A 21,957-nucleotide genomic window follows, 5' to 3' on the forward strand; every position below is an offset into this window, starting at 1 on the left:
CCACAACAAATACAGCTTGCTAGGATAGTTTGTGCTTATAAGTGTTTACATGTATATCATACTATCCTTGCGCTCTGCCTCCCTATTCTCTTCTTATGAGCAGACACAGTATTGTTACACTCTGGGATCAATCATTCTAATTATTCCAAAGCATACAGTTGAGGGGAAAGGTGGGGAAGATTACCCCGAACTCTTAAAAAGAATATATTTTACCAAAAGAGATGCTACCAAAAGTGCCTTCAGTAAGCATAATGCCTTACAAATAGATTGCTGGGGTAGAGGTGTGGGGGGGAAGTTTGCACTCTATAGTCGTTCATGGACTATAAATCTTTTCAGGGCAGAGTGAAAAAATGTGCAAAAAGTGAGCATCTTTTTTTCTCTGCATGCTCTTTTGCAGCAAAAAGGAATGATGATCAATCCCTCTAAGAGAATTTATTCTGAATTTCAATACTTCTCCTCCCAGGAACTAAGCTGGAAGATACAATGAGAGAGCATGGGCCTCGTGTCACATATATGAAAATAAAATGTGCAGGTCTAGTTTTAGGCCTTCCATCCTTGAAAGGGTCCATTTTTAAAAATCCAAAACTATTGGATTATATTCCAGTTTTGATCCATTATTCTCTTAAACAACTATATGTCAGCATTCTAAATATAGAAATGTTACAATAATACTAAAATTAATTCTTAAAATAGTTACATAATATTAGCATAACTAAAATGGGTTTGTTTTTCTGCATTAGTGATTGGCAGCATATTTTAGAAGCTTGTATATTTGTTTCTTTTTTGAATGTTTGGCAGGTGTGAAATTAGCATATATTAGGCTTTATGAAACACAGGTAAAATGCTAACCATTGGATATTAGATGGAAAATATTTTAAAAATTAAAGTGCTTCATACTGGGAAAGTCTTTGAATAATGAACTAAAATCACAGATTTTAACATATGGGATATTTCAGATACATATACATTTTAAAAAAAATTGTTATGTTTTCCTTTTTCCTCCTAAGAGTTGTTGCCTGTTTTGGTACTTTGCATCTACTTTAAGATGGGCATGCTCATCAAATATTGTGTCATGTTGTGGATAAATGCAAGGGGCAATTGTAGCATTATTATTTACATGATAGTGTCTAGAAATCCTGACAGAGATTTGGGGCCCTGTTGTGCTAGGAATGGAACATAAACAGAGTAAGAGACAGTTCCTGTCCCGAAAACGATACAATCTGAGCACCTGACTGTTAGTCTTCCTCACACTGTCATGCCTTATTATGATAGTAGTCCTGTTGATTTCAATTGATTTTTGTGGAGTAAGGCCCTGATCCTGTTCCCATTGAAGCCTCAAGCCTTGAATAGATGAGCCAAATGAAGAGTGGGTGAAAGGAAGTAATGGTACAGCTCCTGGACTCTGAGGAGATGAAAGATTCCTCTCTTTTTTTTGACTTACATTGTTGAAAGAACCAAAATGTATTCCTATTATTTTATGGATTGGGCTAAAACATGTTGAAACTAATGGTTGTAACAGCCGCCCTTCCTTTGGGATAAATGCAAGAATGAGTTAAGCTCCTTTATGGAACCAGATAGCTGAAACAGCAGCTTCCACCCCAAACAAAGGCACATATGAGCAGAGGGCTTTTGCTGGTATTGTTTATGAAGATGTGTGTGTCTGTGAAAGATGGACATAAAGACCAGAGAAGCAGACTTAGAGAAGGAGGGGAAAGCCAAGGATACAGCCTGAACAAGTGCTGGGAGCATAGCCCTGAGGAAAGCCTAAAAAGAGACCTTTTGGCTGCATGCTCAAAGTTCCAAGCCTTTTTCAGCAGCAAAGAAACTATCTCCTATTTGTTTGATTCCTTCTGTGTTCAGAGAAACAGGATTTCATACATTTTTGTAAATAAACGGGATTGCATCAAAGTTATCTGGCTACATCATCAATTTCTCCTCCTAACCAAAACAATCTGTAGGATCCTTAATTTTGGACAACTGCAGGGGTCAAAAAAGGGTAAAAGTAGATTTCACATTAGGAAAAATAGTGAGGCAAATTAAATTATCTTTTATGCTACATTATTGCAACTCTATTGACTTCAGTGGAGCTATAGTACCATAAAGGAGAACAGAAATTTGTCACTAAGGGCCTGACCTTGCAAGGTGTTGAGTACCGCCTGTGAAGTGAACTCAAATCCTGTTGAAGTTAGGAAAATTGAGGGGGCTGAGCACCTACCAAAATCAAAACCTACATTTTCAGTTCCATGGGAATATTATTAATATACTTCAAACTTACAAGTCATTAAAATTAATGTCCAGAATGGTTTATTCTTTTATATATGGTTTTAAATCTTTTTGAAATTTTACTTTTTAGGTTGCTCATGAAAAGGCTTGGGACCAGTATCATTTTGCTAGGAATCAACGTAGAGCTTTGATTCTAAACTGGGCTCAGGCTAGAAAAGCCTTTTTACTGAAAGCAGTAATGACTATTGCTGAAGCCTGTGCTGCTCATGAGACAGAAGTGATGTTGGCTAATAATAGAAGAAAGCAACAGGAAATCTGTACTGATCTGAAAGGAAAGGTAGGCTCAATTACAAGACCACACATAAATATATTGGTAGTTGTATCCTGGTGGATTCAAAATTAACTCAAGCAAAAATCTTGCATAACCTATAGTATTAAGAGAAAAAATCCTAATGGAGACTGGTTGTCATATTCTTGTTTTTACTAGTCTGATTTAATCCTTCTGGGCAGCCTTTTATTACAAGAAAAGTATATACCCATACATGAGTGAAGAAGACTGCGATCTTTTGGCAGAGAGCTGTATGTTTTTATCCCTCTATTCTCTTGTGCAACTTGAACTGCAAATGACGAGGTTACTCTATTTTATACCAGAGCTCCTGTTTGACTTCTTTGGAGTTCATGCATGCTTGAATAGCTTTACAAAGATATTTTCTTATGCTAATAGAAGTTATTTAAAAATACATGCTGAGCACCTTAGTATAAATCAGTGCAGCTCATTGAAGTCAATGGTGCAACTTATACCAGCTATGGATCTGGCCTATCAAAAATAGGCATGTATGAATAATAACCTTGACATGAGAAAAGCTGAAAGTTTTCATGCCAGAACTTCACCTTACTTTCCTAAGTGTCCTTTTTCCACTGGTGCTGGACTTCATTATTATAACTCTCTAAAGCTGTATATACACTAGGAATGTGAGTCGTTTAATAAGATCGAGAGAAGGTTAGATAAAGTGGTTAGACATAAGAGACTAAAAGTCAGGACAGTTGAGAGCAAAGGGGTTAGGGTTAGAGGGAAAACCTGGAATAACATCAGTGTAGTGAGAAACAAAATGCTCATTGGACCAAGCACCCCAGAGACAGGTGAAGTCATTCAGGAAGTCCTTGCCCTTGGACCCACCACACTGCTTTTACATGTTAAGGTCAGCTCTACTCGGTGGATGGGCACAGAGAAGAAAATGGAGAATTGGGGAAGGCCAAAAGTAGAAAAAGAAACAAAATAAAAATTTGACACATGTGCTAAGCATCACTTTGCTTGTATGATCACCTATCTTCCCCTGCTTTTTCTTTTCTAGTGTGAATAATAAATAATGGAAGAAAGTATAACTGGACAAAAAAATGGAAAACGTTTTTGTGAAAAATTTCATCAGCAGTGTATGAAATGTTTTTTTGTTAATTAGAAACTTTTAGTTAAAAATTTTTTGGTTTTGAAATTTTGTTTTCCTTTTCTGCCCTTTTATCTTCCCCTTCCTTTTTTTATTTTTTTTTTCCATTTTGCCACTGGACAACTGAAGGTGGAGAAGGTTGGAAAGGAGGGGAGGGGGAAAAAGGGAAAGATCAGTGTTTTTGTTTTTTTATTTCTCAAAAAGAAAAATTCCAATTTTGAAAAAAGCTGAAAAAAATTGACATTTTCATGCCAAAAAAAAAAAAATTCAAGTAGTTCTAGAAAAAAAGGGCCCAAAAGAGCCAAATAAAGGAGCAGTTAGGATGAACAGATGGACAAAGAAAAGCAACAAACATGAAAATAAGATCTGTGCCAATCATCATCCTGATCTCCTGCTTGTATTTTGTATCCCTCTTACCAACCGTTCATCGAATCTTTGTCTTTTTAGACTGTATACTCTTGGGAGAAGGGATCACGTTTTCCATCATGACAGTACAGTGCCTAGCACATTTTTAGGCAGTAGTGTAATACCAGTCATAAGTAAAAGTATGAGTATTCTCTACTCTGTGATTCATACTTATCAGTTTGCGAGTGTAGATGCAGCCTTAGCATAAACAACAAGGAGTCTGGTGGCACCTTAAAGACTAACAGATTTATTTGGGCATAAGCTTTTGTGGGTAAAAACCTCACTTCTTCAGTTGCATCTGAAGAAGTGAGGTTTTTCCCCACAAAAGCTTATGCCCAAATAAATCTGTTAGCCTTTAAGGTGCCACCAGACTCTTTGTTGTTTTTGTCGATACAGACTAACACGGCTACCCCCTGAGCCTTAGCATGTCACCTTTGCTGTATTTTTATCCTTTTTAGTTAAAATAGTTGAGTATTTGTAAATGTGATCATATTGGTTTTGATGGGCTTCACACATTCTGTGGTTGGGGGAAAAATGAGGCTCCATTCTAAGGGAAGAAGAATGGTCTCAAAGGTTAAAGTGTGAGATTGTGAGCCAAGACACTAGGGTTCTGTTCTGGGTCTGCCACCGGCTTCATTTGTTACCAAGGCAAGCCACACAACATCTTTGTGCATTAGTTGCCTCTTCTGTAAAGTATCTGATGATACTTCCCTACTTCACATGGGGGTTATGAGACTTACCTCATAAACTGATCTGGGTAAATTACTGGGGGGTGGGGTTTTCAGTTCAGAGGCAGTTCTAAAAAATAAGCTTGTTCTGACCCAAATTGAATCTAACCTTTTTCAGAATTTTTGGCAAATTGAAAAAGTATGTTGGTCAATCAAATGAACATTTTGTTTCCAAGCATTTCTAAAGAGCTAGATTCACAAAGGAAGAGGAAAAGAATATCTGCACTTCCCCTCTATAACTTTTAGCCCATTACTTAGGACACTCACTTTGGATATGGGAGACCTAAATTTGAATCTCTGTTCTTGGACAGGGATTTGAAGCCAGGTCTATCCCTTCCAAGTGAATACCCTAACCACCAGGCCCAGTGTATTTTATTCAAAGTGAAACAGCTTCAATAGGAGAGACCCACACCAGAATAGCCAATAGCGTAGTAGTTAGGGCACTTACCTGGGAATGGGGAGACAAGGTTTAAATGGTTCCACCTTGGACATTCAAACCTATGTCTCCCACAGCCCAGGTGAGTGTTCTAGCCACTGTGCTAAAGGTTGTAAAGGGGAAGTGTCACCTCCACTGATTTGTGAATGGTGCCTAAATTCCCTTGTGAATCTAGCCCAGAAAATGTTTTTGGCCAAAACTTTTGGGCAAATTTGTACCAAATTTGCAAACAGTTGATTGACCTAAATTGCAGTTTTTTGACAAACTATTTGTCCAAAAACTTTCACCCAGCTCTACTCATAAGTTCTTGCAAATAGCTTTGAGATCCTCAACTGTCCCTCACAGAAGTGTTAAGTATAACAGTGTATTACTGATGGTAAACAGAACTACCACCAATTCTTAAAATTAATGCTAGTCTGTTTCGGAAGAGCGATATAATGAATTTCAGTTTCCTCTTTTGTTTACTTATGAGAATTCACATCTTCTAGAACGTGGAAAAGTTGATGCCATGGCTTGCTTGTCCCTGTCAGAGGGCTTCTGGTAATGGTTCACAAATATTCTGGAAGGTGTAACTGTGTTAACAGAATACCAGAGATGGTAACACCTCTTTTTCTGTAGAGAGTAGGATGGGAAGGAAAGATCTGAACACAAAAAGAGGAAAGTGATACGATGTTGATACCTAAGGCATGTATAGTGGGGAAAGTCTCACATTTCTGAGCATGAAAGATCTGTAAAAGACATGTTAAAAGTTGTTTGAACTGGGCTCTGATTTTTCCAGTTACACAGAACTTAACATTTGAAAGCATACATGCTGCATTATTCTAACTTTTCTAATGTTTTCTCTCTTGAACTCTTATTGGTTAGCAAGTACTTGTCAGTTGCTTTTGGTTCTATCCAAAAGGTATTATAAAACAAGAAAACTCAAATTGGATCAAATTATTCATTTACTCTGGATTTACAGGAGTATAACTGAGAGCAGAATTTGGTTCTTTAAACGAAACTATTTTTCTATGTTAGCTTGGTACACCTGATGGCCCAGATCCTCTGTTTCACTGAACTTCTGTTTGGCACAGCAGTGGGTCTGGGTGGGTGGTTATTAGGGAATTAGGGTTATTAGTTATGCCTCCTAGACTAGTGGATCAGCTTAGTGCCCTGGCTTTGGATAAAGCAGCCTGGGGCTCTTCTAACATATTTCAGACAGCAACTGTCCATAGGGGACCATTTGCCAGCGGAGTATAGCTGAAGTGCAGAACTCTGGCCACACTCCTTTCTGCACCTCACACCCTTCCCAAGCAGTGGCCAAATGGAGGAAGTGATGAACAAGCCAAGTGTTCTGTCTCTGCACCAGCTGAGAGCTCCCCTGTGTTGCAGGAATTCTCAGCTGGCCAGATCTGGCATCTTTTCAACTGTGATGAGGTTCCCAGGGTGCAACCTGGGCTGTGGGACTGCTGAGCCCTCCAAATGCCCCAGCCTGGGTTGCCACTCACACTGTGATGCTGATGTCAAGCTACAAACCTCTGAAAGGCACTGTACTTACACAGACATCCACCGGCAGGGACACACCCAACTGAGTTACATGAATGATTTACCAGTCACTCATGAACCGTCAATAGAAAGGCTCCAACCAGTTCCCCCCAGCTCCAGCCCTACACCCCAGGACTGTACCCTATTACACTGCTCAAGGCTGCCTTGGACAGTGCACATTCATTAAAGTAGTTCACCCCTGCCAGAGTGTCAAGGGGACACATACTCACCTTTAAAAAAAGAACAGGAGTACTTGTGGCACCTTAGAGACTAACTAATTTATTTGAGCATAAGCTTTCATAGGCTACAACCCACTTCACCAGATGCATAGAATGGAACATATAGTGAGGAGTTATATATACATACAGAGAACATAAAAAGGTGGGAGTTGCCCAACCAACTCTAAGAGGCTAATTAATTAAGATAAACTGTTGTCAGCAGGAGAAAAAAACTTTTGTAGTGATAATCAAGATAGCCCATTTAAGACAGTTTGACAAGAAGCTGTGAGGATACTTAACATGGGGGAAATAGATTCAATGTGTGTAATGGCTCAGCCATTCCCAGTCTCTATTTAAGCGTAAATTGATAGTATCACATTGGTAGATGTGCAGCTGAATGAGCCCCTGATGGTGTGGCTGATGTGATTAGGTCCTATGGTGGTGTCACTTGAATAGATATGTGGACAGAGTTGGCAACAGGCTTTGTTGCAAGAATAGGTTCCTGTCCCTAGGGAGACAGACCTGGCTTCGCTTACAGACAGCCCCCGCAACCTGAAGCAAATACTCACCAGCAACCACACACCACAGAACAAAAACACGAACCCAGGAACCTATCCTTGCAACAAAGCCCGATGCCAACTCTGTCCACATATCTATTCAAGTGACACCATCATGGGACCTAATCACATCAGCCACACAATCAGGGACTCATTCACCTGCACATCTTCCAATGTGATATATGCCATCATGTGCCAGTAATGCCCCTCTGCCATGTACATTGGCCAAACCGGACAGTCTCTATGCAAAAGAATAAATGGACACAAATCTGACATCAGGAATCATAACATTCAAAAACCAGTAGGAGAACACCTCAACCTCTCTGGCCATTCAGTAACAGATTTAAAGGTGGCAATTTTGCAACAGAAAAGCTTCAAAAACAGACTCCAATGAGAAACTGCTGAACTTGAATTGATATGCAAACTAGATACTGTCAAGTATCAGGGGGTAGCCGTGTTAGTCTGTATCTACAAAAACAACAAGGAGTCTGGTGGCACCTTAAAGACTAACAGATTTATTTGGGCATAAGTTTTCGTGGGTAAAAACCTCACTTCTTCGGATGCATAGAGTGAAAGTTACAGATGCAGGCATTATATACTGACACATGGAGAGCAGGGACTTACTTCGCAGAACGAGTGTTGACAGGGCCAATTCAATCAGAGTGGATGTAGTCCATTCCCAATAATGGATGAGGAGGTGTCAATTCCAGGAGAGGAAAAGCTGCTTCTGTAATGAGCCAGCCACTCCCAGTCCCTATTCAAGCCCAGATTAATGGTGTTAAATTTGCAAATAAATTTTAGTTCTGCTGTTTCTCTTTGAAGTCTGTTTCTGAAGTTTTTTTGTTCAATGATCGTGACTTTTAAATCTGTAATGGAATGACCAGGGACATTGAAATGTTCACTTACTGGCTTATGTATGTTACCATTCCTGATGTCCGACTTGTGTCCATTTATTCTTCTGCGGAGAGACTGTCCGGTTTGGCCAATGTACATGGCAGAGGGGCATTGCTGGCACATGATGGCATATATAACATTAGTGGAAGTGCAGGTGAATGAGCCCTTGATGGCGTGGCTGATGTGGTTGGGTCCTATGATGGTGTCGCCAGAGTAGATATGGGGACAGAGTAGGGAGGCAGGTCAGTACTCGCTTACAGACAACCCCCCAACCTGAAGCAAATACTCACCAGCAACTACACACCACACCACAGAAACACCAACCCAGGAACCAATCCCTGTAGCAAACCTCGTTGCCTACTCTGACTGCTGCCAAGTGTTGCAGCTTCACTGAGAAGCATACCTCCAGCTTTAGCGGAATCCCAGCACCACTCTCTGTTGCCCATGCTGAGGAAGGAATAAGACATCTTCCCTTGGTAGGGGCCTCTTTGGGTCTCCACCCCCTAAATCTGGTAAGAAGTGCAAAAAGGAGTGGAGTAGAGAGCATCTGAAATCAAAGTGCTCCTCCTCCAAATCCATGCCTAAGACTTTAGCGCAGCCAAGTTCACCATTGAGCCTAGTGCCAGAAGCAGCAGAGTCATCTTCTTTGGCACCACAACAGGATGCCATCTCAGTGCCAACTACCCTGGAGCTGTTTGTGGCAGCAAGAAATCTGCTCTGCTTCTTGGTGCCTGTGTCTCCATCATTACAAGAGTTGGCTCCCTCGGCCATCCCTTTCCCCATCCACTACCAGCAGTTGCCTGCTTCCCACTCAGGTGGCCATTCAGTACCATCCTAAGGGAAGCCTGCAATGCTCCACCCATCACCACATTCTTAGCACCCCTGGCCCTGACTGGATCAGCCCCTCTATGGTCAGAGGAAGGGAAGTCTTTGTTGTCACATTGTGAGGTGGGATCTTACATCTCACAAGTCTGAAGCAGGACATGCCAGTATTCTCACAGATCCTGTCTTCCAGTCTACCTCCTCAACGGGAACTGATATGGAAATGTGGGCTGACCAGTGGGGTCCGGCCTCATATCAGTGGCTGGTTTGGAACCCTTGAGCTTTTCCCCCAGTTTCCAAGTATTCCCCTCACTGTGCTTACTCGGTGCCCTGGTCTAGAAGGGCAGAGTCTGTGCACCAGGTGGCTCCATCTCCAAAGTCCAGTACCGGGCCCAGTACCAATCATCAAGAAAAGTTCCCAGAGGCAGAACAACAGCCAGTAGAAGAAATTCTACCCCTTCCTATCTTGGCTTCCTCGCCAGATGAAGTTGCTTTATCCAGAGCAACTTCACCTCACCTGATGATTTTAAAGTGTATCAGGAGTTGTTAGAGAGAGGCTGCAGACTGCAGCATACAGGTTAAGGAGGTCAGGGAGTCCTCGCCTAGCCTGGTTGACATCTTATCTGTGGATACCTCCAGGGTGGCTCTGCCAATTATTGGGGCAATACTAGAGCCTATAAAGGCTCTATGGCAGCCTCTATCTTCATTGCCTCCCACCTCAAAAAGGGCAGAAAGAAAATACTATGAACCCTCCTAAGGTTTTGAGGACCTTTTTACTTACCCACCAGTGGGCTGATTAGTCATGATAGCAGCTAATGAGAGTGTGCACGTGACAGGGGCACTAGGTTGTCATCCCCAAATCAAAACACTAAGAGGCTGGAGTTATTTGACAGGAAGATTTGACAGTGGGGTGCAGCTGCATATTGCTAATTAACAGGCTCAGCTGGGGTTGTCTGATTTATAGGGCTCCATGGAGAAGTTCAGAGAACTGCTTCTGGAGAAAACTAGGCAGGACTTCTCTTCCCTCGATAACAAAGGCAGACTAGTCGTGAGACCATCGCTGCAGGCAGGGCTGGATGCAGCAGACTCAGCAGCTAGAATCATGGCTTCTGCAGTTGTCATGAACAGCTCATCCTGGTTGCAGTCTTCTGGTCTTCCCTAGGAAGTTCAGAATACTATCCAGGAGGACATGCTGTTTGAGGGTCCTTCTCTATTATCAGACCAAATGAAAAACAAGCTCCATGGGCTCACTCTGTTTTCCTTAGAATCATTAAATCATCATTTCATGATCACTTTTACCCAAATTGCTTTCAATCTTCAGATTCTCAAGCAATTCTTCCCTGTCAGTCAGAATCAAGTCTAAAATGGTTGTCCTGGTTACTTCCTCCACCCTGTGAAACAAACTTTCCCAGACATTCAAATAACTTATTGGACATTTCATTTTGCCACATTACTTTTCCAACAGATATCTGGGTAGTTCAAGTCCCCCATTACTACCAGGTCTTGAGTGTTGGATTATTCTGTCATTTTTTTTCTATAAATGCCTCATTCACCACCTCTACTGATTTGATAGTCTGCAGTAGACCCCCTATCATGATGGCTGTCAAGGCTGAATCCCCCTCTGGCACTTCAAGTGCAGAAGGTGGGGGCCCACAAGGATTTTAAAACTTAATACTTGCCACTCCAGGTTTGTATTATGCTCCCAAGGTTACAACTTTTCTCTGACTTTAGCTTGGTAAATGCTGACACCACCCAAATGCAAAAAATACCCTTGAACTCAGGAAGGAGCACTTGGGAATTCTGTGGGGTGCCCTCAAGTCCTTTCACCCCCCCCTCCGGGGAAGAGCTGAGAAAGGAAACAAACGAAATTAGCTGTTGCCACCAGTTAATTAACCAACATGCACAAACCTCGTAGGACACCAAAAATCCAATCCTGTTCTTAAAAAAGGTAAATTTTATTAAAAACAAAAAGGAAGAAAATACATCTGGAACTTAGGCTTTTGCTAGATTTTAAAAGAGCAATTCCAAAAATTAAGCACCCAAAATTGCTTTCTTGGGGGTTCAGTTTAAAGGTTACAAGCAAACAAAAGCATCTGGGGTTAGCACAGAGGAGATCCACAAGCCAAAATAAATAAATAAACTTGATCGTGTCTATCTAAATATTCCCTGTCCCAATGATTCCTTCTACATATGGAAGATAATTTTTCATACCTGGTTGAAACCTTACATAGCATTCCTGCTTATATCATTGCTGCTCTTGTGTCCCTGCAGCCCAAAGAGAAAAACAGACAAATGGAAAATTTCTTTCCCATTTTTAAAAAGTTCTACCTTCCCATTGGCTCTTTTGGTCAGGTGCCCACTTTCTTTTCTTTACCTGGGGGACTTTTAACCCTTTGCAGGTAAAGCAAGCAGAGAACAGCTACCAAGAGAAATTTTACAGCTAACTGGCTGGTTGGGTGTCCATAAACGGGTAAAGCAAGCAGAGAACAGCTACCAAGAGAAATTTTACAGCTAACTGGCTGGTTGGGTGTCCATAAACGGGTAAAGCAAGCAGAGAACAGCTACCAAGAGAAATTTTACAGCTAACTGGCTGGTTGGGTGTCCTTCATTTATCACAATGGGATTCTTGTCTTCTTCCTCTCCCACTCAGACTTTAAACTGGTCTACCTCTCACCTCCGTTTGGATCTCAGAACAAATGTTTATTTTCTTGATGTATCATGCAACATCTCTTCCTTCTTTTTCCTGCCTGTCCTTCCTGAATAAGCAATCTCACACCAAGTTTTAGTGATGCCAATTAAATAATTTAGCTTATGTATGAACTACTTCCATTTGTGTGTAGACATCCAAGATATTGAGCAGATTAATCTACTTTCCTTCTTGTTCTCCTATGACCCTACTATAATTTGTTTCCCCAGCAAGATCTAGTCCTCTGATAAGATCACTTTTTTTATACTTACCTGAGGTCTTTTTTCATCTGCCCCTTTGACTAGTTTAAAGCCCTCCTCATTAGGTTGGTCCGAAGATGCTCTTACCTTTCTTGGTTAGGTGGACCCCATTTCTTCTAAGCAGTCTGCCTTCTTGGAACGGTATTCCATGATTGAGAAAGCCAAAGCCCTCTAATAGACACCATCTACACAGGTTACTTAAATATTTACATATCAATCACTATTTTAGTTTCTCCTTTTACAAATATAAAAAATACAAACTTTTCCCAGGGTTTAATCTGGAAGTCAAGTTGTTGTTGTTGTTTTATAATTAAGACAGTTATTATCAAAATACAAGCTAAATTACCAAATGATCACTTTGTTAACCAGATTCTCACATTGCCTGTTTCAGAAATTGTTTGTACCACATATAGACATAGAAATTCTTTCCAATCAGTTGTCCTGCTACTGATGCCTTAGTTATGTCATTAACAACACACGTGACTGTAAGCACAATGGATGTTACTTCACTGTTGGAGCTATCACCATCGCACATGTAACCCACTTATGGAAGCAGCAGGAAATAGGTCTCTGTAGCAGGTGGGGGAAGTTGATGTAATGTGCTTCCCCCACCCTGACTCCTTGGCAGTGTTAGTGAGCCTGTGCTAGAGCTTCCGGTGCTACATACAGGAGAAGCTCAGTGCTATCTTGGTAGTGGGTGATGGGTAGGTCTAGAAAGTGTTTTAAAGGAGTCAGAGCGAAAGTACATTGAGATTAATTAACAAAGGCCTAGTTCCTCAAAGGTATTTAAGGCCCTAACTCCTATTGATTTAAATGGAAATTAAGAACCTAAATACCTTTTAATCTGAGCCAAAACAAGACTAAAAAGATGGGTGAGAAAATATTAGTAAGTTAATTTTTTTAAGCACTTTGCTAAAATCTGAGTAAGCACTTAAACTGTATCTGTTCCCTTCTTCCTTTGATTGACCTGAACCACCATCTATGACGGTTCAGAAAACTTGATAAAAGGAAAATGGGCAATATTACAGATTCAGTTTCCTCACTGAGCATAATTTCCTCACATTATTTGCCCAGTTTATAGACACTGAAGTGTGGTTTTATTCTGAAAATTGACTGTAAATTTTTATGGTGTTTTGTGACAGCTTTTAATGTACTTTTTCCTTCAAAATTGTAGACATGGTGAATCAGAATACTTGTGCAGATGGAGTTTGGCACTTCAGGGAGAGAAAGTAGATTTTACATTCAAAGTCTCTTCCCAAAGAAAGCATATTTACCTAGAGCAGAACAAGGAGGGGATGCACTTTGCAGAAGTAGTAAAGGATCAAAAGAACTGTTCATACAATTATAGAAGGATATATACAAGATTTTACTGTTTCAAGCAGTAGCAAACAATCAAAGAAGTGATAAATGGAGATACAGTTTAGGTATAGTTTCAGAGTAACAGCCGTGTTAGTCTGTATCCGCAAAAAGAAGAACAGGAGTACTTGTGGCACCTTAGAGACTAACAAATTTATTAGAGCATAAGCATGCATCCGAAGAAGTGGGCTGTAGTCCACGAAAGCTTATGCTCTAATAAATTTGTTAGTCTCTAAGGTGCCACAAGTACTCCTGTTCTTCTTTTTTTAGTTTAGGTATAGGTAGGTGCAAATATCTGAGATAGCCTATATGATGTTTAAGCATGCTAATAAAAAGGTTGACATTCCCTGTATCAAGAACAAAAAAGTTCTGTATAAAAACAGAACACTGACTGAAAAGGGAGGACGTACAAGGACAGGCCATGAAAGCTGACATACATTGATACATTGTCTTGAGCTAAGATGCTGTCACAAGCTTTCAGCTCCAAGGAACTGAGACGGGTCCCATATTCGATTGAGAGTTTTATAGCTACCAGTCTATGACTGAGTTTCCTAACTGTTTGTGAATATGCCCACACTGACTCTTTATACTCTGGGTCTAGACAATATTAAATCTTTTTGTAAAGATAAAATTCTCCTCTACTTGTTAAACAGTCGTATTTAAATGCAACTATAATATGAACATAACCTGAAATTGAAAGGCAGAACATTCAAAACTGATGTAAGGAAATATTTTGTATACAACACATGGTTAATCAATGGAACTCCTGGACACCAAATATTATAGCCAAGAGTTTAGCAGAATTCAAGGAAGGATTAGATGTTTATATGGATAATGAAAACATCCAGTTATATTAATAGAATAAAACTACAAATGATGCAAATCTTCATGCTTCAGGGCATAAGTTAACTGCAAACTGTTGGGAGTTAGAATGAAGCATCCCCTATGAACAGATTATTCCATAATTGTCTGTTTCCAAAGATTATAATGTATTTGAAGTTTCTAGTACTGATCACAGTCAGAGACAGGATACGGGACTAACTGGACCACTTGTCTGATTTGTTATGGCAACTTTTAGGCAAACTGGATTTGACTACAGGTGCTATCTGAAAGTCCCACAGGATGAAATAAATAATCACTACCCTCCAGGAAGGTACCGGCTTAAGTGGCTTGCCCAAGGTCACACAAGGAAAATCTGTTTCAGAGCAGGGCACTGAATCTGGGTCTCCTAGGCTGTCACCCTAAAAATTGAACCATCTTTTCTCTCTAACTCCCATTGTCTGTAAAGAACGTTTGTACTGTGCAGGTGAAACTAAGGACAGAATTTGGGCTTGAAACTGTACTTTAATTAACCATTCTATTGATGATGCATGAGCTAGAATAGAATCCAGATCAACAGGTGTATTGGCTCTCAGTCTAAAACATAATAAAAAGCCTTAAATTGTCACTAAGGCAAACAGATATGCTGAACAGCAATCAGATCTTTGAAGTACAAAGATGTGACTTTTACATAGCTACTTTTATGAACATAACCACACTTCATCTTCTGACTATTTTAACATGCAAACTTCAGTTTGTAGCAATTAAAACAGTAAGCAGATCCCAGATTGTCATATTATGGACCCAAAATGTGTATGTATACTACTATCTAATATAGCTTGCTGTGTAGAAAATTGAAGCAAATATTCTGCTAATGTCACTGTAAACATACTGAAGCTTTGCTCAGAATAAAAATACTCTGATCTAAAAAAGTATCTAAAAACAAACTATTGATGCATTACTCTGAAATGAGCAATTTTCTTAAGCTAGGAAAACAGAACTGAGACGTTTTAAAGGAAAAGATATCCTGCAAGACACTATTTAAAAAATAAATATTTAAAAACTGTTTACACTAGAGAAATTTGTTTAAAAAACAAAAAACCCATCATTGCCAAATTTGGTCAATCCCCAAATTATAGCAATGTTAAGATCCCTAGTGTAAATGCAGAGTTTCCAACTCTTGTCATTTTTATCATAAGCCTTCAAATATTAGTAGTTTAAGTTTCTCATGATCTTCCAATTTCTGGCATCAAACCTGTGAAACTTTGTCCTTCTTCAAGATGGACATGATTTCTCTACAGCCTTTGCATATGAAAGTGGTTGCCTCCAGTAAAAATGGCTGCTGACTCCCATTGTTTTCAATGAGACTGTACTCAGGCTACCCTTAGGAAAGATAAGAGGGTATAGGAGGGAAACTACATATATAAGCGAATGTGGTGAGCTATGACAAAACTGAAAAGAACCAGAGGAAGCAGAAGGGAGACTGAAGACATGAAAAAGGCTAGGGGTTGTGTAACAGGGCCTCCTTAGTCCTGCTTCTGTCTCAGTCAACAAACTATGCAGAGACCCTTGTGCTGGTCTAACACCTTGTGCAGTTTATTTATAAAGGAGTCCCACCACCTTCCTAACATTACTCCTGAGGGCATTCTGCACCAAAAAATTAAAAATTCTGCACACAATATTTTAAAATTCTGCAAGTTTTATTTGTCAATAAATAAATGCAGAGGCTCCAGCATGGCAGTGGGGAGCACAGGCCACTGGCTGCATGAAGGTGGGAGATCACTCTGCAGCCTCTCCCTCCTGGGGACATGGACTCGGGTGAGGCTGCACCCAACCCTGACACAGCACAAGGCCTGGGCCCACCCCAGAAACATCCTGAGGCCCTGCCCTCTATACCAGGTACGGGGCAGGCAGGATCCAAGTGTAGAGGGGTTGAGTGATGGGGGATCCAGGTGTGGGATGAGAGGATTCTATGTGGTCCAATCTGTGTACAGGCAGCTCAGTGGGGTATCTAGGTGTGGGGGGATCTGGATGCACAGAGGCTTGTTGGGTAGGTTCCATGTGCAGGGGCAATGGGACTCTGCAGAAGCTTCCAGATGGAAGTGGTTGGGGCTCAGTGAAAGGGTCTGAGCAGGAAGGTCTAGATGCTGGAGGAGTGGGGCTTGGTGGGGTGGACATCTGGGTGCAGCTAATTGGGGGTCAGTGATGTGGGGGCTCAGGGTGGTGAGGTTTGAGTGCAGGGAGCTCAGTGTGGGGTGGTCTGGGTGCAGGGCTGGGGTCTGGAGGCAGGGCGTCTGGATGCAGGGGACTCCAGGTGCAGGGGTTGAGGTTCAATGGGGTAGGGTTTAGGTATGGAGGAGCTTAGGGAGGTTCTGGGTGTACAGAGTGAGGCTTGGTAGGGGTGTCTGGATATGGAAGGTCTGGATGCATGGGGGTTGGGTGGATGGGGAGCAGCTCCCTGTACACTGACTCCTCCCCCCACAGCTGAAGAGCAGTCAGGGCAGGAAGCAGGATTCTGAGCTTCCTGCAGCTGGGGAAGGCTTCTGGGGGTGGGTCTGACACAGCGCCAGCCCCTCCTTGCAGGTGAAGAGGAAGTCCTGTCCTCTCCTGCCTCCAGCCCAGCAAGGACTAGGAGCTGATCCTGGATCAGGGTAGGAGCCACTGGCTGGGGTGTCCCCAGCCCTGGGGGTGATTTACCTCCCCACCAGCTGCTCCAGGTGCCTGAAAAGATGTACATGTGCAGCTAAGGAGTGGTGTCATTTTTTTTTGCAGGGAAGTAAAGAAAGCTAAGGAGGACAGGAATTCTGTGCACACGCAGTGGTGCGGAATTCCCCCAGTAGTATATCATACATAGTGCCTTTTACAAGCAGGGGAGAGCAATCTCTCTCTCCTCTTAGTGCCTGCTTTCTCACTTTTCACTTCCTTCCTGTGCCTATTTGTGGGCTCTGGCTAATGGCTTAATTAGCCTTTCTGCTCTGCCCCACCCACAATTTAGGCACAGCTCTGCTTAATCAGCTCCAATTTGCAGTTGCCTGATTGGAGCTGCTGTGAACAGAGTGCTGATTCAGGCTTTCATACCTAACACTCTGTCACTGCATAGCGGAGGAAGAGAGGGTGTGGGGAAGGAGACTGAGGAACAAAGGAAGGAAAATACATGGGCAGGTGAATGTGGGGAATATGAAGTGTATATGTATATATGTAAGTGGAACAGGAATTAACTCACAATGGAAAAAGACAATAGGAGCTTCCCCACCTCAACAGTTGGGGCAGTAAATAAGTCCCGCTGTAACAGCATCCACTCACTGCTAGGGTACCTTCTCCTGGCTGTTCTGGGGGATTAGCTCCATCCAGGTCTGACACCCCCTTCTGCCACTAGTTCACATACCCTGCCACCTCACTTTCTCTCTCTGCAACTGAGGTTGCTCTTGCTTCATAGCTTGGCCTTCCAGTCAGGTCACTATAGTCCTCTCCTTCTGGGGTGTTAAAGAACTATTGGGAAACTGTTGGGAGAACTGTCCCAGGCAGTTCTCAATTTCACTGCCCAGCCTGCACCACTTACCCCAAGTGGCTGGTAGGGGAACCTGGGCCTGCCCCCTACTCTGGGTTCTAGTCTAGGGGCCCTCTGTCTAGCAACTGTGGTCTGTTTTCTCCCAGATACTGCTCTTGCCTTGGCTTCCATCCTATGTCTTTTGGCTCCTCTTGCTCTCTGTTTACCAGCTCAAATGCCTTCCCCTCAGGGAAGTAACCTTAGCCTACTCAACTCCATAGCCACTGAACACACATCCTTTTTCCTAAGCAATAGCTGCAGACTACATCCTTTGTAGCCCCTTTTTGCTGTCAATTTCCTGGCTTTATTCCAACCCCCCCTATTCCTTCTCAGCTGGGCTCCATCAATCAATCCTTTAAACCCTGGCTCTTCCCCAGGTGTAGTCTATCAGGTTAATTAACCTAATTTAAACTGTTCTGCCTTGTGTGGGACTTGGGGGTGAATATTATATCATACCACACCCCCTCTGAACAGTTAATAGGGAGGCTCTGCTTAAAATTGAATTTTGAACCTGAAATGAACATAAATTGGGGATAAGTGGTTTCTAGCTAAAGTCTCAAAAAATGAAACACACTAGAAATCTGACAGTTTATTTTCTAAAAAAATCCATGACTTTTAAGCCAACCTCATGAGTTTTGGGAATTGAATGCAAATTTTCCCAACTGAAGGCCTGACTTATAAAGGGGGGTACCTTATCTCTTGGTATCACCAGGGTAAGTAATAGACATACACAGAGCTTTCAAGATTACTGCCACTCTGTAGGGAGGGGTTATAGAGACAAACAGGAAAGGCAAAACAGCATTGTTTGCAGACAGTACTGATAAATTAACAGAACTAATTGATTGTTTTAAAAATTCATCCTCATTAACACTTTGAAATCTAAGAGGCTATAATTCATTTGTCATTTTAAGTAGGTCCCTGTTGTAACCTCTAGTTTGTCTAGTATCTCATACCCAAAGATAGTTAACTGAATATCTTTCAAACAGGAGATGCAAGTATAGATTTCACTTTCTTGGTTTCCTTTCAAGAATAACAATGTCTAATTTTAGATTTTAATGTACAGTAATAAGGTGAACAAAATTATACTCTAGGTTTCAGTATTTTTCTTATTTTTTGAAAAAGAACTACAATTTGGGTGCTTGGGAGACCTTTTTTCATAACTTGCATCCATTTCATTCCTTCATGTTCATCATAAACAGTCTTCTGCTAAAACCTTTTAGCTGTGCTTCAAAGTAACACATGTAGAGTTAAAGAGGAGAAAAAAAGAAGGTTATGAAGAGAGTGGGGTGGAGGAGAAAAAATGCATGTATTTGCAAATCCTTATTTTAAAAAAGAATGAAAAATACCAAATCCCTAATATCATTTGTATATATTATATTTATTTTTAAAGTAGGTCTGCTTGCAACCAATTTTGCAAAACTTTGTCTCACAAAGTGCTGTTATCCTATTGTACTTATAAAATATTTGAAACTAAGGGATTTATTCTCCCATTAATACAATAGCAATTTATGTGCTTAACTTCCATTAGCCTTAATGGAAATTATCTGTGTAAATCCCTGCATGTTGATAAGAGACTAGATCTTTAATTTTGTATTTTCCCTCTCCATTTCCTTCCTCTTTTTCTTTCAATTTTTTCTTTTTCCGCTCTTTGGACTGGAGGGAGTCATTCAGGCAAGAGACATAGATCAGCACACACTACTTGTATTTGAAATATTTATTACTGAATTGTATTGCAAGTTACGAGGCTACGCTGCTGGTAATGAAAGTCACCCTTTTATGAGTTTTCCATGTTAATGGTCTAGCGATATCAGTTTGACATCACACTTTGGCCTACGGTATTGTAGGTAAGACATAATGATCTTTTCTATAAAGAGATTAAAACTTCTGCCAAATTCACTAAATCAGCTGTGTTATGTGATGTGTCTGGAACTGAATTGAGAAGAATAGTCTCACTGAAGACCTTGTTTTGGAATCCTATAAATCACTTAGTTCATAAACTTTAATAACTTTTCTTTCACCTTTTACATACATTTGCTTAATTCTCGTCTTCAGAAATCCCCAGAGTTTGATGGCTCCAAAGTGGCCTCTTCTCCATAAATAGAATTCCTGTAGTGATGAGTCTGAATCCCTGATCTTAAAAACATGAAGGGGAAACTTATTGACTGGTTTTGGATCTAAACTGGAAATTAAGAGGCAACTTCCTTCCCCTACCCTATGTGATTTGTTTCTGTTAAAATGTAAAGGGAGTCTCAGATTTACCATTAAGCAGATTCCAGACTCCTATTGAGCTCCTGCTTCCCATGTAGTGAGAGACAGAACAGAGTGTGGGTCGGGGCTGAGAAAGAGCAGACGATGGAATAGGGCTCAGGTAGAACCCTGGGCCAGGGAGAGGGGAAACAGCGAGGAATGTGAGAGAGGGGAGGAGCAGTTAGTAAGTGGAGAGAGATTGGACAAAGTTGGCTACCAGGACCTAGTGTAGTTAGTTCTTAATGCTGCTTTCTGGACTTTGGCTGCGATTCCTTCAAACCTCCCTTCTCCATAGGTCCTTCCCCTATAGCATGAACCTGCACCCAGGAAGTAGAAATAACTAAGGGAAATGGGTAAAATAATTAGCTATATCCTCTGCTCTGGCTGAAATGTGATTGTTGCAGTTGCAGAACCAGCAGGGGAAGCACCTTTCTGCTTCCCTGATCCTGGGGCCACTGAGAACTTGATTGGCCCCTGATGTATATTAGAGTATCGTAAAAATTACACTAACTTAGAACTAGCTGCTTACAGCCTCCAAGGGCCATTACAGCAGCTAGGGATCAGCCAGGCACATTAGTGCCCCAGCAATACTCCTACACTGGGAGCCGGGACTTGGATTGGTAGAGCAGTAGTAGGCTGTTACCGTCTTTGTAAATTCACCCGTTTAACCAGTGGTTTGTGCAACTATTTGTGAGATGCCAGTTTTCCACTGTATATAAGGATTCCTGGGTCTTAGTCCTGGCTTTGTGAATGGAATGGTGTCTAGGGGTTAGAGCAATAGTTGCGGACAGCAGAGCCCCATGCTGAGCTTTGGCAAAGTGGATGAGGCTTGGCTCTGTCATATTAGAGACCTGGATATGTTATGTTAAAGACCTAGGTTCTATTTCCTGATCTGGCTGAAGTGACCTTGTGTAACTCTTCAATTATCTTATTTGTAAACTGGGATGGATGATATCTGCCTGTCTCTTTGGGTAGAAGAATGAGGCTTTGGTCAGTAATAAGGCTGTGAACTATACTAACACTAGTCAGTGGAAGAGGTGAGACCAGAGCCCAGGGTCTCTGAGCCAAAGAGTATTCTTGGCACAGTGTCTCTTTGCCCCTGAGATGCAAGCAGGTGTGACAGGGTTTCCCATTCCATGAGTATTCCATAAGATCTGTGAAACTTGGCAGGTCTGGTAACAGGAAAAATAATTATAAACAGTTTTTAAAAAAATGCTTCAGAAAGATTGAAACTCTGTTATGGCCAAAATGTTAATATGGTTGGGCTGGCCTGTATGAAAATCCTTTAACATAAGTTTGGCCACAAGTGAGTTTAAACCATGCTGAGGCATGACTTTTTAACTCAGTTTTTCTCCTACTATAGGAGGGGGCTGTAAGAAGGATCAGATAGGTCTCTGAACAACAGATTATCTATTGGTCTCCAGAAGTTTGGGGTTAAATAATAAATATAATATGTACTTATTCTGTTCAGCACAGTGATCTAATAACTCACTTGGCAAAAACTCATTGTTTATAAACAACGAGAGGAAATATATTTGAAATGCCAGTTGTAATTAAAAACTTTGATCTTACTGTTGCCGGTGGCTTCACTTCTAAATGTGATCTTGTTTTTGAAACAGGCAGTAGGGGAGCCAGTTTTCAGTGAATTTTAATATTAAGTTAAACAATCAGGTTTGTTTAATATTTAAACTGAACATTTAATGTTTACACAGTAAAGTCCATGTCCTGATTTTGTACTAGTAAGAATAAAGAAGTGTGGCGGCTGGTGAACTTTGGGACAAGTTGGGTGTAGC

General features: G+C 41.2%; 1 protein-coding gene across 1 annotated transcript in view; it reads left to right on the forward strand.

Moving 5' to 3' along the window:
- The window catches only part of CCDC148 (coiled-coil domain containing 148), a 130,123-nt gene that overhangs the window by 67,086 nt on the left and 41,080 nt on the right, over nucleotides 1-21,957 (forward strand). The window contains exon 11 of the mRNA XM_054043310.1: nucleotides 2,354-2,560. Coding sequence (XP_053899285.1) covers nucleotides 2,354-2,560 — 207 coding nt within the window. The remainder of the gene's footprint in view (nucleotides 1-2,353; nucleotides 2,561-21,957) is intronic.

Source organism: Malaclemys terrapin, chromosome 11 (genome assembly GCF_027887155.1).
Source record: "Malaclemys terrapin pileata isolate rMalTer1 chromosome 11, rMalTer1.hap1, whole genome shotgun sequence".
Classification (NCBI taxonomy): Eukaryota; Metazoa; Chordata; order Testudines; family Emydidae; genus Malaclemys; species Malaclemys terrapin.